The sequence below is a fragment of the Callospermophilus lateralis genome, chromosome 7, assembly GCF_048772815.1.
Source record: "Callospermophilus lateralis isolate mCalLat2 chromosome 7, mCalLat2.hap1, whole genome shotgun sequence".
Classification (NCBI taxonomy): Eukaryota; Metazoa; Chordata; class Mammalia; order Rodentia; family Sciuridae; genus Callospermophilus; species Callospermophilus lateralis.
In genome coordinates, this window is record NC_135311.1 from 65,843,333 (window position 1) to 65,858,431 (window position 15,099).

Genomic DNA, 15,099 nt, shown 5'->3' on the forward strand with positions numbered 1-15,099 from the left:
ATAGAAAAGAATCTATTATTTAAATAAAACAGTGGCAGACATGTCCAAGGAATACTGTGGATATTTGATTCCTTAAGTTTTGTGATAGATAAATATGTGAATATGGCAACTTGTAGGTAAGATAACAATATTGAAATGGTGGTAATTCAAGGAAATAGTATCAACTTACAAGAAGTTTTGGATGGAGTATAAATAATGGCTGTTCAGAGCAATCTATGTCCTTCCCTAAAGGGCCTGTTTTTCTGTGTTAAAAACTGGATCATGTGTATTTTCACTTTAAACTTTTTGTTAAAATAAACCTTTGTAATAATCAAGAAAAATAACACTTTGATTATATAATTCAAGAGTATGAGAGATATATAAATTACTATAGGAAATTAGAGATGAAGGAAAAACTTCCTGTTGAGCCAATCCAGAAAGTTTTGTAGAGGAATCATATAAATTGGGCTTATAAAAATAGATACAGGGGCTGGACTTGTAGCTCAGCAGTTGGGTGCTTGCCTAACACATGTGATGCCCTGGGTTTGATTCTCAGCATGGCATATAAATAAGTAAAAAAAAAAAAAAGATACAGATAATCCTACAGCTCTCACTCAAGGGTATTATTCATATATCATTTTTTTTCTTTTTAAAAACATGTAATTATGCTTATATCTACCCTAGCTCCTAAAAGACAAACAAAACTCCTTGTTTTTTAGTCATACAATCCACTAGCCCTTTTCTTTTTTCCATAAAGGAGCTATTTACTTTGGTACATTTATGTATGTATATAACGTGATACTATTAGATTATTCCACGCCAGTAGCTTATTCATTATAAGCTTTCTTTAGAGAAGTTTACACTCATCATTTTCAATTCCATTTCTCTTGTCTAGTAATCAACCCTCTGCCTCCTTAAGTCTGTTCTCATTACTCCCTTGAAATGGTTCTTGCTAAGATCAACAACTGATAATAGGATTGGATATTTTTCAGTTTCTTTTTTTAAAGTGAGGGGTGGGGTGGAAATCAGTATGAAAGGAGATCTTAAAGGAGGAAAAATGGGAATAAATCATAAAGTGAAGTCTTGGAGAAAGAAATGAATCAGTAACAAAGAGAAGGGTACCATTAGCAATGAGGATATAGAGAAATGAGAGTGCATATGAAGACAATAAAGTTGAAAGAGATTCTGTTAGATGCCCTCAATTGTTTCGGTAAAGTATTGCGTCAAATTAGGTTTATGGAGAGCAGGAAAGATTTGAATGCACCAGATAATCAATAAGAAACGAAGGGAAAAAAAATTTGAGCACACAGTTGTGAATAGGGTCAAAGGAAAGCAGGCTTTGGTGCTGGGAAGATCAAGGTTTAAATCCCAAATCTACATCGTATCAGCCATGAGTACTTGAGTGAATCACTATACTTTTGTGAGTCTCAGTTCTGCCATCCACAAAATGTGTAATTTAATTATATTTCCCTAGTGATGCTGTGAGGATATCGTTAAATGAAGTAACTTATCTGAAGTGTTACAGGTCTTAGTTGATAACTTTCCCCAATAACATTTAGCAATCTAAGTACTGAAAAAAAGAACGGCTGCAGCTTGGGAAGTGGACATAGCAGGAGAAAGGAGAACCTGGGATTGTCTGAGAGAACAATGCTATATTTGTTAATTGTAGAGCTTAAGAAAACAAAAATAAAAAGGGCTTTCTAACCTAGAAGAATAGAGCCAGGGGAGATAGGAGGTCAAATTGAGGTTACAAAGCAGACTGATAGCTATAGAGGAGATAAAGGCTGTGGTCAGAGACGGGAAGCTTACTTCAAGATCATGAAGGCAGAACAGTTTCAAATAAGAATGAAGTCCAAGTGTGGCTGAATCAAGAAGTAATCAGCATGTAAACATTGCTGTAAATCAGGAATACAATTTAAAATAATTTTATAAGAAATTCCCAGCGACATAACTTTTTTTGGGGGGGGAGGGGGGAAACAGGATCTTACTATATTGATCAGGATGGTATTGAAATCCTAGACTCAAGCAATTCTCTCTCTCAATCTTCCACTTGATATTTTTTCAGAACTAAAATTCAGTCTCAAAAGGCAAGAAAAATTTTAACACAGAGTTATATAGTTAATGCCTATTATATGCTAGGTGTTTTTTTGTTGTTGTTTGTCCTTTTTAATTGTGGTAAACAGGCCAAGAGTATAACCCGGTGGTAGAACACGTACCAGACCCTGGGTTCAATCTGCAGCGTGCATGCACCAACTTTAGTAAAAATATACATATGTTAAATTTACCATTTAGTATGTATGTGTGTGTGTGTGTGTGTATACATATATGTGTGTGTACGTATGTATATGTGTGTGTGTGTATATACATATTTTTTAGTGGGGGAAAACTGGGGATTGAACACGGGGGCACTCAACCACATACCCCGCCCTATTTTGTATTTTATTTATAGACAGGGTCTTACTGAGTTGCTTAGCACCTTGCGGTTGCTGAGGTTGGCTTTGAACCCGTGATCCTCCTCCCTCAGCCTCCCGACCACTAGGATTACAGGTATATGTCCAGCAGTTTAGTATATTTTAGGTGTACAATTCAGTGTATTTACATGGTTTTACAACTATTACCACCATCTATCTCCAGCACTTTTTCATGTTTCCAAACTGTCTCCTAGGTGGCTCAAACGTTATTTCATATAATTGTTATACTACTTACAACTTTTACAGATGAGGAAAAAGAAGATTTGAGAGGTTAACTGACTTCCTTAAGATCACAGAGCTTGGGCTGGGGTTGTGGCTCTGTGGCAGAGCACTCGCCTAGATTGCATGAAGCACTGGGTTCAATCCTCAGCACCACATAAAAATGAAATAAAGATATTGTATGTCCACTTACAACTAAAAAACAAATACTAAAAAAAAAAATCACAGAGCTAATAGTAATATGTCTAAATTCAAACTTAGGTCTGATATCAATCCAAGTTCTTTTCACTGCATGTGAGATGCTGCTAATGTCAGAAAAAAGACTACCCAAACATTTCAGGATACAACCTTTGTTTTTTATGCCTCTCACAGGAACTCATTATACTGACCTTTAAATTTTCTGACCTCAGATAAAGAGAACTACAATCAACCTTGTCTCTAGATGTTAACTGCTTTATGTGTGACATATTCTCTCATTCCTAATTATAAAATGAAGAATGATACCTGGCATTATAATAAAGTAAATTTGAATTTATTCAGGTATAAGATGAAAGGTTTAATATAAAACTTCAGTTTGTTTTTGCTAAAAAACGTGCTATTTTAAAAAGAATGAGATAAGAAGTTACACTGCTTCATTTTTTATTCTTTCTTGGGTAACATTCAAATTCTTTTTGTTTATTAAAATTGCTATTTCTCTTTATGCTAAGTATCTTCTATTCCCTTCTTTACAGTTTATTCTATCCTAGAGTCAGTTCTGAAAGCTAATTTGAAAAACAAAATAAGTAACCATCTTAGTTAAAGAATACATTCAAAATGATCTTCATAAATATTTGCATTAAGGCATAATTTAGATGATTAAACTTTAACAAAGTAAACCTAAAATGATTTATGCTTTGTGTATATATGTACTTGTGTGTATGTGTATATACAATTCAAATATATATATATATATATATATTACATAGAAACCAAGAGAAGAAACAGGCTATAATTCTCCCCTGTGGTGGGAACTTTTCAGTTGTATTTTAGACACATTAAAATCTGTTCACAAAGCTTTTATTCTGCAAACTGAGCAAAAGAGGTGGCTGTTCAGGAAGAGGTTATAAAAGTTGTTCTGCAGAGGTTTTTGGCTTCCGCACCTCTGAGATTATACTGGTTATTGCCAAGAAATGGTGTGTGAAAATCCCCTACTCTGGGCCACATGATGGCGCCTTTAGCTCTGTCAGCATTAACTATTCACCCCAATTAGATCTTTAAAATTATAATTTGCTTTTCAAAATTTGTCATTTCTTCTTGGATTGTAGATTTTACATCATAATTCCCTCCTTCAAAGACTTGTTAGAGTCTATGTTTAACTTAAGAGGATTTATAAATGCAAGCATATGCCTGTCATTTAAATGAGCATACTCTCTCAGAGCATCAAAACTATATGTGGTCTGTTTCTGGTCACCAAGTGGGTAAAAAATTTCGAACTCACAATGTGGGTCTCATTATACTGCATTATGACCCAAACCATTCTAGGTCAATGTTTTTTCTCTTACAGGGAATCAGGAGACATTTTGTTAGACGCATTGTTGTTCTCTGTGACTTAAGAGGTATACTCCAGGTATGTTTTCATACCTTAAAACTAAGAATTAAAAAGACTCCAAGGCTCCTTTTGACTTCAAAGTCTTGATGAAAAGTGTGGTGCTAAAGTTTATAAATTTGTCTAAACTGTTCTTAAATCATTTATACATCTCTATCCTTCAGATTGTGAATTTACTGTGGTATAAAGTAATACCTTATAAATTTTAAGGGATATTACTAGCTTTTAAATATGGTAAGATATATTAACTTAAATTAACATTCACTATAATGTAAGAAAAATCAAATTGATTTGATTTCCAAATGTAAAACTGAGGAATTCCTAAAGAGGACAACTTCAAATTGTTCAGGACATACTCAAAAATATCCTTTTCCCCTCTATAATTTAAAAAGTTTGATCCAATCCCTTATCACTCTGTTTTTATAAACTAAAGAGTACATATTACTAAAGCCGGTAACTTTTACATTAAATTTTTAAGTCAGACAGACTTTGTTACAAGATAGTAATAAAGTTTCTCTCATCTTATCCTGATAATTTTAATTTTCTTCACTTTTACAAATAAGACATTTCCTTACCTAGAAACCACTAATTATAGCAGCAGTAACTATAGACACACTGAAAAAAAAAAAAAAGACATAACTGACTTAAAACTGTAAAGCATTAGAATTAAAAGGAACTAAGAAGCTAAATGCAACTTTCTACTTTTACAAATGAGGAAACTGAGGTCTAGTGATGATAAGTTCCTTTCCTATATTAAACAACTAAAAACATAAGCTAGATATAATACAACAGGGTTCTTAAAGCTATATATCAGGACCAATCAATTAAATAAGCTGCTACCAGCATTTTACAAAAGTAAAAAAGTAGAAAATAACAGAGGTATTGCATAAATCTTTTTTTCACCTATATGCATATATTAGGCCATGATAAAAATGCATTTATTATAGTGATCTAAAAGTTTGCAATTCATTACAATAAGATATCTAATTCTTTGAATGGATTTAAAATTTTAAAATTGATTATTAAAATTGCTACTATAATGCAGTTCTTATAATTATTATGACTCACTGTAAGTCAATAAAATATTTGCATTAAATAGTAAGTGCTACCATTTAAAAGATCATTTTTTCTCTTTAAAAAATTGATTCTGAACACTATACACCATACCATATGTGAAAAGACTTTAAAATATCTCTTTTCTGTAAAACTTATGTGTGCAATAGCTATACAAGCTTTTAAAAATAACAAATTCTAGAACTCTGATACTTGGCACACATTTAAAAAAAAAAAAAAAGAAAACAGTCTCTGAAAAAACAGTGACCTCTAGTGGATTCAAGTGGATTCATTAAATAACACTGGCAGAATTCTTTCCCAGAATTATTCAGAAATTAAGGTAATGTTAATTCATCCAGATAGAAAAATACTGGTATAGTTATAAAACTGGTAAGTGCTATATGTAACTAAGGGCTATAGTTATACTATAAACAATGGGAAAAACGTATAAGATTTCAATTCTTCTAATCAAGTGGAATATAATAAATAGTCTTGGCCTCATTCAGAATCTGTCACTCTTATGTATACTTAATCTTTCTGAGCTTGTTTAATGGAAGGTTGGATTAAATCTAAGGATCCTTTAGGATCTTTAAATATGGTTCTTATCTTGTATGCTAACCCAAGTTTAAGTTTTGCTCAAAAACATTAGATGGCTCCTGAGAGCTTGACTGTACTTGACTGAGGATATATTGCTTCTTAGTACTTGCCTAATATTATGTTTTCTCCCAATACATAAGTAGCCCCACTAACTGTGGAGAATTTATTCAAGTGCCCCACTCCCAGATGCATGAAACCATGAATAGTTTCAAATCTTATATATACTATGTTTTTCCCTGTATAGCTACGAAGTGACTAAGAGACCAGTAAGAAGTGTGTATGTATGAACAGTCTGGAAAAGGGATGCTTCATGTTCTGGGCAGAAGGGAACAAACTGGTGTGAGATTTTTATCATGCTAATCAGAATAGTGTGTATTTTAAAACTTATGAATTGTTTATTTCTGGAATTTTCCATGTAATATTTTCAGACTTCAATAGACCATGGGTAACTGAAACAACAGAAAGTGAAACCATGGATAAAAATTAAATTGAAATAAATTAAAACAGGAAAAACAATGACATGTATATTCCTTAGTTCAAGTGAGCCAGTGTTCAATACTCCAAGCCACTCTGATGAGGTTTTTCCCAATTTACAGTTTCTCATTAAGCAATGTCCTAACCTTGCTAATTTAGATTACATGTTCCCATTAAAGTTAGTAAAAACGTGTTTCAATCGTGTGTTTGTTCTGTCCTCTCAATTACTGTTAAAATTCTCAAGTTGGGTTTATCCTTGTATGCGTGGCCTGCCAGGTACAAAGTTCATACTGCACATTTTTAATGTAATTTGATTACTTTATGTTAGGGAAAATAAAAGACCATTTTCATCTTTCTTTTTTAGTGATGTGGGGAAAGGAGAACAAGTTAGGATTTCTAGAATCACAAATATAAAGTGACCGAGTTTCAAGTTTTGGGAAAAAATAGACCTTTGAACATAGAATGGTAAGATTTTAAGAAAAGGTTAGAGGAAAACCTTTTAAATTAGCTTATACATGTACCAATAACTATGTTTGAAAAAAATAGACATGGTGGTTTGGTAAATGGCTTTGAAGCAAACATAAGGATAACACAGAGGGTTAAATTTAATAAGAAGAAAAGGACTGTTTGTAAACAAGGATAATTTAAGAAACATAGATCTTAGTGGGGAATGGAATATATGTTATTGTAGGGCTTCTAATGAGCTTCTTTAGTGAAAGACGTAATTAAAATGGGAAAAAGAAAGTGAAAAACAAAGTACTTTTCTAGTTAGCCTGGACAATACCACAATGTTTTAAACAAAGCTGAAGGTTGGTGGTGAAATGATGAATAATTTAGTCTTCATTATATACAATTCAATTAAGGTCAAAAAGTGTTATATTTTACATATTCTAAGTCACAGCGTATTGGATTGGAAGGCAAAGGTGTCTGTCACTAAAGATAATGTTGGAACTATAAATGATGCTGGTTGAATTTAGAGTGGTGTCATGTCAGTTCATCAGATGAGACTTTAAGGATGAGACATTAACGACTTTCCCTTTGGGAGGAGGGACAAAACTCTTTAATTAACTGCATCTCATTATATTTAATGTATTTATTAGCATAGATCTTTACTGTCTTATCACAAATTATACTCTCTTTGACTGTTGCAACATTGTTTTCCAAATATAAAGTATTTGGAATATTATTTATCTCTTTGAGCCTTTGTTTGGACTTTCTAGATAACATAGTTTAATTACTATGATAATTTTTGTTACCTCTGTTACATTATCATGGCATTTCACTCTCAATATTCATTACCTAGTAAAATATTGCAAGTGTCTAAGTATTTATCAAATGGTAAGACTCTTGCATTGACCATAAACTTCCTTGCAAAAATGACTTTAATAAACTTTCTTTAAATTTATAACACAATATACTAATTTTGACAAAGATTAAATGAGTTTTCAAAAAAATTCGAACCTTAGTACATAGTTTCCTAACAACAAAACCTAGTATCTTCTGAAAAAATTTAATATTCTTAATTCAGGATTATTATAGTAACAAGATTCATAGGCGTTTCTGGCACGGCAGGAAGCCAGTTGAATTCTAGTTTTGTGATTAAAGCTAAAATAGCAAACAAAACAAGTAAATAACATCTGCATGTGTAAGTTTTCTGATTTTAAGTGTAAAGTCCTTAATAACTATGCTCAAAATATAACCATTTCATCACAATTAAAGCATGTAAAATCTTAACACTCTAGAGAAAACCAGATCTACTTTCAGCTTATCTCAAAGAGCAGAAATTAGTACATATATGAACTAACATGCATATATAATGATTTAAATTACCTCTCTTCTTCTCGAACCCATACTGGAGTTTTGGGAATTTGTGCTTCAAAAAACTTGGATGCTTTGTAACAAAAATCGCTGCAAAAAGACTGAAAAAGACATTTTAAAACTAGTTATTTTCCTTATTATGAAACGTAACCTATATACAATAGAGTATAAAACATAAATGTGCAGTTTAAAGACTAAAACAAAACCCCACTAACCTTTGAACACCAACCTAAGGTAAGAAATAAGGTAAAGTGCCTTTGAAGGCTTCTATGGGCTCTACCCCATGGCCCCCTACATTCCCTAAAAGTAAAAACTATCCTAATTTGATGTTACTCATTCCCTGTTTTTCTCTAATTTTTTTTAAATATTTATTTTTTAGGTATAGATGGACACAACAGAATGCCTTTATTTTTATGTGGTGCTGAGGATCGAATCCAGGCCCCGCCCGTGCTAAGCAAGCGCACTACTGCTGAGCCACAATTCCAGCCCCTTTCTCTAGTTTTTACCACCTACATCCATATCCCCATAAAGCATACTCAGTTTTGCCTCTTCTTAAACTTTAAGTGGAATAATGCTGTTACATATTCTCATCTTCAGTTCAAATTTTTTACAATCATTTCAATGTTAATATCAACATTTTTATAATAAAAATTTTTAATTGTAATAAAATACAATGTAAAATCTGCCATCTTATCCATTTTGTGTAGTTCATATTGTCATACAATCATCACCAGCATTAAGTTTTTTCATCTTACAAAACTGAACTCTATATTCATCAAATACTAATTCCCCATTTATTTTTTATTGATTTTTAAAAAATAAATGACAGTGGAATACATTCCCCTCCCACCCCCTCTGCTCTATCTAGAGTTCATCTATTACGCCCATGCCTCCCCTCTCTACCGGCATTTGTTTTTTTGGGATTGGCTAACTTCACTTAGCATTATCTTCTCCAACTCCATCCACTTACCTGCAATTGCCATGATTTTATTCTCTTTTACTGCTGAGTAATATTCCACTATGTATATATACCACATTTTTTAATTAATTCATCTACTAAAGGGCATCTAGGTTGGTTCCACAGTTTAGCTATTGTGAATTGTGCTGCTATAAACATTGATGTAGCTGTGTCCCTGTAGTAAATCCTTTGGGTATAGACCAAGAAGAGAAATAGCTGGGTCAAATAGTGGTTCCATTCCTAGTTTTCCAAGGAATCTCCATACTGCTTTCCATACTGGTTGCACCAATTTGCAGTCCCATCAGCAATGTACGAGTGTACCTTTTTCCCTACATCCTCACCAACACTTATTGTCTGTCTTCATAATAGCCGCCATCCTGACTGGAGTGAGATGATATCTTAGAGTAGTTTTGATTTGCATTTCTCTAATTGCGAGAGATGATGAAAAATTTTCAACATTTGTTGATTGATAGTATATCCTTTTCTGAGAAGTGTCTATTCAGGTCCTTGACCCATTTATTGGTTGGGTTATTTGGTTTTTTGGTGCTTAGCTTTTTGAGTTCTTTACACACCTTAGGAATTAGTGTTCTATCTGATGTATGAGTGGTAATAATTTGCTCCCAAGATGTAGGCTCTCTATTCACCTCACAGATTATTTCTTTTGCTGAGAAGAAACTTTTTAGTTTGAATCCATCCCATTTATTGATTCTTGGTTTTAATTCTTATGCTATAGGAGTCTTATTAAGGAAGTTGGGGCTTAATCCCACATGATGAAAATTAGGGCCTACTTTTTCTTCTATTAGACACAGAATCTCTGGTTTAATTCCTAGGTCCTTGATCCACTTTGAGTTCAGTTTTGTGCATGGTGAGAGAGAGGGGTTTAATATCATTTTGTTGCATATGGATTTCCAGTTTCCACAGTACCATTTGTTGAAGAGGCTATCCTTTCTCCAATGCATGTTTTTTTGTGCATAAGATAATTGTAATTTTGTGGGTTAGTCTCTGTGTCCTCTATTCTATACCATTGATCTACCAGTCTGTTTTGGTGCCAATACCATGCTGGTTTTATTACTATTGCTCTGTAGTATAGTTCAAGGTTTGGTATAGTAATGCCACCTGCTTCACTCTTCCTGCTAAGGATTTCTTTAGTTATTCTGAGTGTCTTATTTTTCCAGATGAATTTCATGATTGCTTTTTATATTTCTATAAGAAATGCCATTGGGATTTTGATTGGAATTGCATTAAATCTGTATAGTGCTTTTGGTAGTATGGTCATTTTGATAATATTAATTCTGCCTATCCAAGAGCAAGGTAAATCTTTCCATCTTCTAAGGTCTTCTTTGATTTCTTTCTGTAGGGTTCTATAGTTTTCATTGTACAGATTTTCACCTTTTTCATTGTTGATTCAGAAGCATTTTATTTTTTTTTTTTAGGCTATTATAAATGGGGTAGTTTTCCTCATTTCCCTTTCAGAGGATTTGTCACTGATATACAGAAATGCCTTTGATTTATGGGTGTTAATTTTATGTCCTGCTATTTTGCTGAACTAATTCCTCATTTATCGATCACCATTCTGCTTCCTGTCTCTTGAATTTCATTACTCTAGATACCTACGTGGAATCATAATATTTCCTTTTGTGCAGTCTTATTTCACTTAGCATAACATCCTTAAGGTTTATCCATATTATAGTATGCATCAAACTTTATTTCCTTTTTAAAGCTGAATAATATTCCATAATACGCATATGCCACATTTTGTTTTTCCCATTGTGAACATTCTTATACATATATTATTACTAGTGCATATGGACAAAAACTTCTTTAAGGTATGTACAAAGGAATAGAAAGACTTGGTCATAAACAAAGTGCAAAGCTGGTAGGGATATAGCTTAGGGGTGAGTGCTTGTCTAGCATGCATGAGGCCCTAGGGATGCTATAGTAAAGTCAACTTTACCAGATAAATACCAAATTTTTATTACTACAAGCAACATAAAGAGTTTCAGATATTATTAGATTTTTAAAAATTTGCTACTTTTGGGATTGAAAAATGTAATTTGATGTGTTGCTATTTGCTATTTCTCTGATAACTAAAAAGACTGAGCAAGATCTTTTTATATGTTCAATAGTCATTCAAGTTAATTGTACAACAGTCTTTCATTAATTTTGCTCTCTTTTTCTTATAGCTTATATATTCTTAGTGTGAATCTGTGGTCAGATTATATGTAGGAAATATAACTTCTTGTTTGTGGCTTATCTTTTCACTTTTTGGAAATCCCTGATGGAAAAAATGTATGTCTGCCTTTCATATTTAAGTCTTTATTTCACCTGGTTTGTATATATTTTTCATTTTTTATCTAGATAACTATTAGTGCTATTTATGGAAAAAGCCGTCATTCCTTCACTGAACTATAATACTCCCACTGCCACATATCAAGTATCCACATTTGTGTTCAGTGTACTGGTTCTCTATTCTATGATTTACTTACCTTGAATTGTGCTACTACGTAGTTTTATTGTACACAATCTATATATAATTTGTGCCAATATATATTTAAGTCTTAATTAAAGCTTAAGCAAGGAATTGTTTTTGGTGCCTTGGTTGAAATATTTACAAATAAACTTTTAACATGGTTATTTTCTAACAGGCAAGATTATAAAGTTATTTTTAAATTCTAGTTTATATCATAATAAGAATTAACTACCACATTGAAAATAGCTATTGAACTTACCTTTCTTTCAGTAATATCATAGACTTTATTGGTCTTGGTAGAAATTTTATACTTCTGTTTTGGTACCTAAAGAAAAGAAAGCATAGCTTACAAAAAAAAATTAACATGAACTTCTATTACAAATTTAAGTCATCTACCTATCATATTTTTGACTAAGCCATGACATTAGTTCATTACCTCAGGTTTCACTTTCTTTTCTTTCCATAGAGCATTTTGCTAAAAATCAGACAAAGGCTATAATTTTAAAACAGTTACTTACAATTCCCAGCTTCTTTTGACACAAAGGATAACCACAGAGTTTGATAATAGAACGCTCATCCACGACATCACTGTAGTAAGCAGGTGTGATGAACTTCCCCTGTAATGAAACCAGAGAGGCATTTTCTTCCAGATTAATGGAAAAGAAATTGATCTTTACTCATCAATCTAATCTAAAAATACAGGAGCAACAATAGTATGTACCTAATAAGTCTAAAATTAGAATTAGAGGAGAAAATAAAAAGCACTCAAAAGTGTTAATTTATAGTAAACAATCAAAAAAAGTTAGTTATTATTAAAAGACAAAAACTTCCACCACTACAAAGTGTAGGCATCTTTATAGATTATACAGTTGATAAAATCATTTTGAGGCAGCAGGAAGAAGTGATGCTATACCAACACTAAATGATAGTATCTTTTAAGCAAGTACTTTTTTAAAAAAAAAATAAACCACATGAAGTACTAGAACTATGTAATTTTATCTATTTTTAAGATAGGTAAAATACGTAACTCCTGCACAAATTTTTGTGCAAATGTTCCTGCTTTCGAAAAAACAATATAGAATGGTTAATAAGCTAACACCAAATATATTCATGCATAAATAATTTTAATTCTTGTTTTTAACTTTGATAAAAAATTTTTCAGAAGTAGGGACTGAAGTCAGGAGTGCTCTCTACCACTGAGCTACATCCCCCATCCCCTGCTTTTTTTATTTTGAGACTGGGTCTCAAATGGTTTTTATAGGGATTGAAATAGTCTTTACTGAGAGTGACATGTTTTTTTTGTCTCAAATGAAGCATTTCTGGTTTGTCTTTATTTTGTTCAGCATCATCATATATGCAGATTTTGATGTAGTTACCTATATTAATTTAAATATTGTCATGTTCATATTCTTGTTTTGGAAAAATCCCTGAACTATACTAAAAATTACTTTTGTAATAGAAACTTAATTTTTTTTCTATAATAGATTATGAGGATTTAAAGGAATTTCCATTAAAAGTTTTAATAAAGCTATTTAAAAATTTAATGCAAATTATTTTGTTTTAAGTCATAAATGATCTATATTTCAGGTCTTAAAGATATAAAAATGAATTACATTCACAAAAAATAATCTGTTACTTAAAATAGTACAATACACAGAATTTCAGAAAATTGACATTGTGATCATTAGTCAAAGGGAAGAAAAAATTGAGTTATATCAGCAGACTGGTTAAAAGAACTATAACTAAGGGTCAAAATGTACTTTTTTTTCCCCCTAAATGTTTTATTTTTAATTGACATAGAAATTATACATACTCATAGGATACAAATGTTTTAGAGCACATACACATTGTGGAATGAACAAATCAGGTTATAACACATCCATCATCTCACATAAGTCTTTGTAATGAGAAAATTTCAAATTCACTCTTTCAGCAACTTTAAAATATACATTAGTTTAACTATAGTGATCTTGCTATATACTTGCTATTTTTCATTAATGCATTTTAAAATCATTATATAATAATATTAAGATAGCTGGTTATTTAAAAATGCATGAATTATAAAAGCACATTACATGTACGTAATGACTGACATCAGATTTAAAGATTTCAACAATGCAAAGAAGTTACATTTTGCATAGATTTGAAGATATTATACTATAAAACTAATAATTTGTTCACTTAACACATACACATTCCATTAGGAATTCATCTGTAATATTCTCTTCTAAAAGTTGTTCAACAATATGTAGAGCTCTTCTCTCAAACTCAATCTTCTTTTTCACAGCTGCTTCTAGTTCTGTTTTCCTAAAAAATTAATGAGGTTAATCTCATAAAAAGTTTTTTCATGCTTATAATATTTCATGTTTTAAAATCCAACACTAACCTATTTTGCCAGTTTACATTTTTTAATGCTGTTACTTTTCAAAAAAGAAACAAACTATTTGTTGCACCATGTACACAGAAGTCAGCCATAAGGACTATTTCCCTGATAAAGAGCAAAAAAGAAGCACTTTAGAGACTCCTAAAGAAAAGAAAATAATGTGAATTTTTTTCTGCCTGCTAGTTTATACCCTACCAATTTTAAGGTACACTCCATCCCACAGGTACCTTAAAAAAAAAAAAAAAAAAGGATTTTTCTCTGATAAAGAGCCAAATATCAGAAGACACTAGAAAGTAGATAATTTCTAAGTAGAAATTTGTGTTTTTATTAAGTCTCAAAAATTAACTGATGGTCCGCCCAACTTGAAAGAACAGTCACATCTGCAAAAAACTACTTATTCTTGTTGTGAGGTCGTGTTAAATAATTGTACTGAAAGGAATGTATGGCTTAGTTAAAGAAAAGTCTTCCTGGGAGGGCTTGTTCTTTTTTATCAGCAGGGCTCTGTCAGCCTTTGCTTGCCCCCATATATTACAGAACTCAAAAAACAAGACTATCTAATCAAAAGATAGACCTATCAACAGTGATTCCCAGTCCCAACTACACATTAGGATTGTCTGTGGAGATTTTTTAAAATGAGATACTAAAATGCTGCTCAGTTCCCACTGTAAGGTAATTAAATCAGAATCCCTGAGAATGGGGCCTTATTATTACTTTTCAATAAGGTTGAGTCACTGCCATAGAACCAAAGAGATCAACCTTCCTAGTGACTCATTTGTTCCTTTCTTGCACTGGTTTCTACTTACCTATCAGAACTACCTTTGCTGGCCTCCTGGTCCTTAATTCTTACAAATGGACCCAGAATGTCTTCATCCATTCTACTTTCATTGACTTCCAAGACTTTTAGACTTTCATTCCCAGCAATGTTTTCCAGAAACAATCTGACAGTTTTGTCAACAACTTACTTTGTCAAATATGGACATTAAAACAAGAATTTTGTGACAACACCGATTCACACATCATTTCATAAAGATAATTTTTTCTTTTTTGTTACCAAAGATTAAACCCAAGCATGCTTAGCCACTGAGCCACATT

The 15,099-nt window shown here is 32.0% G+C and overlaps 1 protein-coding gene across 3 annotated transcripts in view; it reads right to left on the minus strand.

Moving 5' to 3' along the window:
- Window positions 1–15,099, minus strand: part of Rpap2 (RNA polymerase II associated protein 2) — a 92,831-nt gene that overhangs the window by 73,831 nt on the left and 3,901 nt on the right. For all 3 annotated transcript variants that reach the window (XR_013091986.1, XM_076863522.1, XM_076863523.1), the window contains exons 3-6: window positions 13,817–13,931; window positions 12,143–12,241; window positions 11,884–11,949; window positions 8,209–8,297 (exon numbers count right to left, since the gene is read on the minus strand). Coding sequence is in view for 2 of the 3 variants with exons in the window: in XM_076863522.1 (XP_076719637.1) it covers window positions 8,209–8,297; window positions 11,884–11,949; window positions 12,143–12,241; window positions 13,817–13,931 (369 nt within the window). In the remaining variant the exon portion in view is untranslated. The remainder of the gene's footprint in view (window positions 1–8,208; window positions 8,298–11,883; window positions 11,950–12,142; window positions 12,242–13,816; window positions 13,932–15,099) is intronic.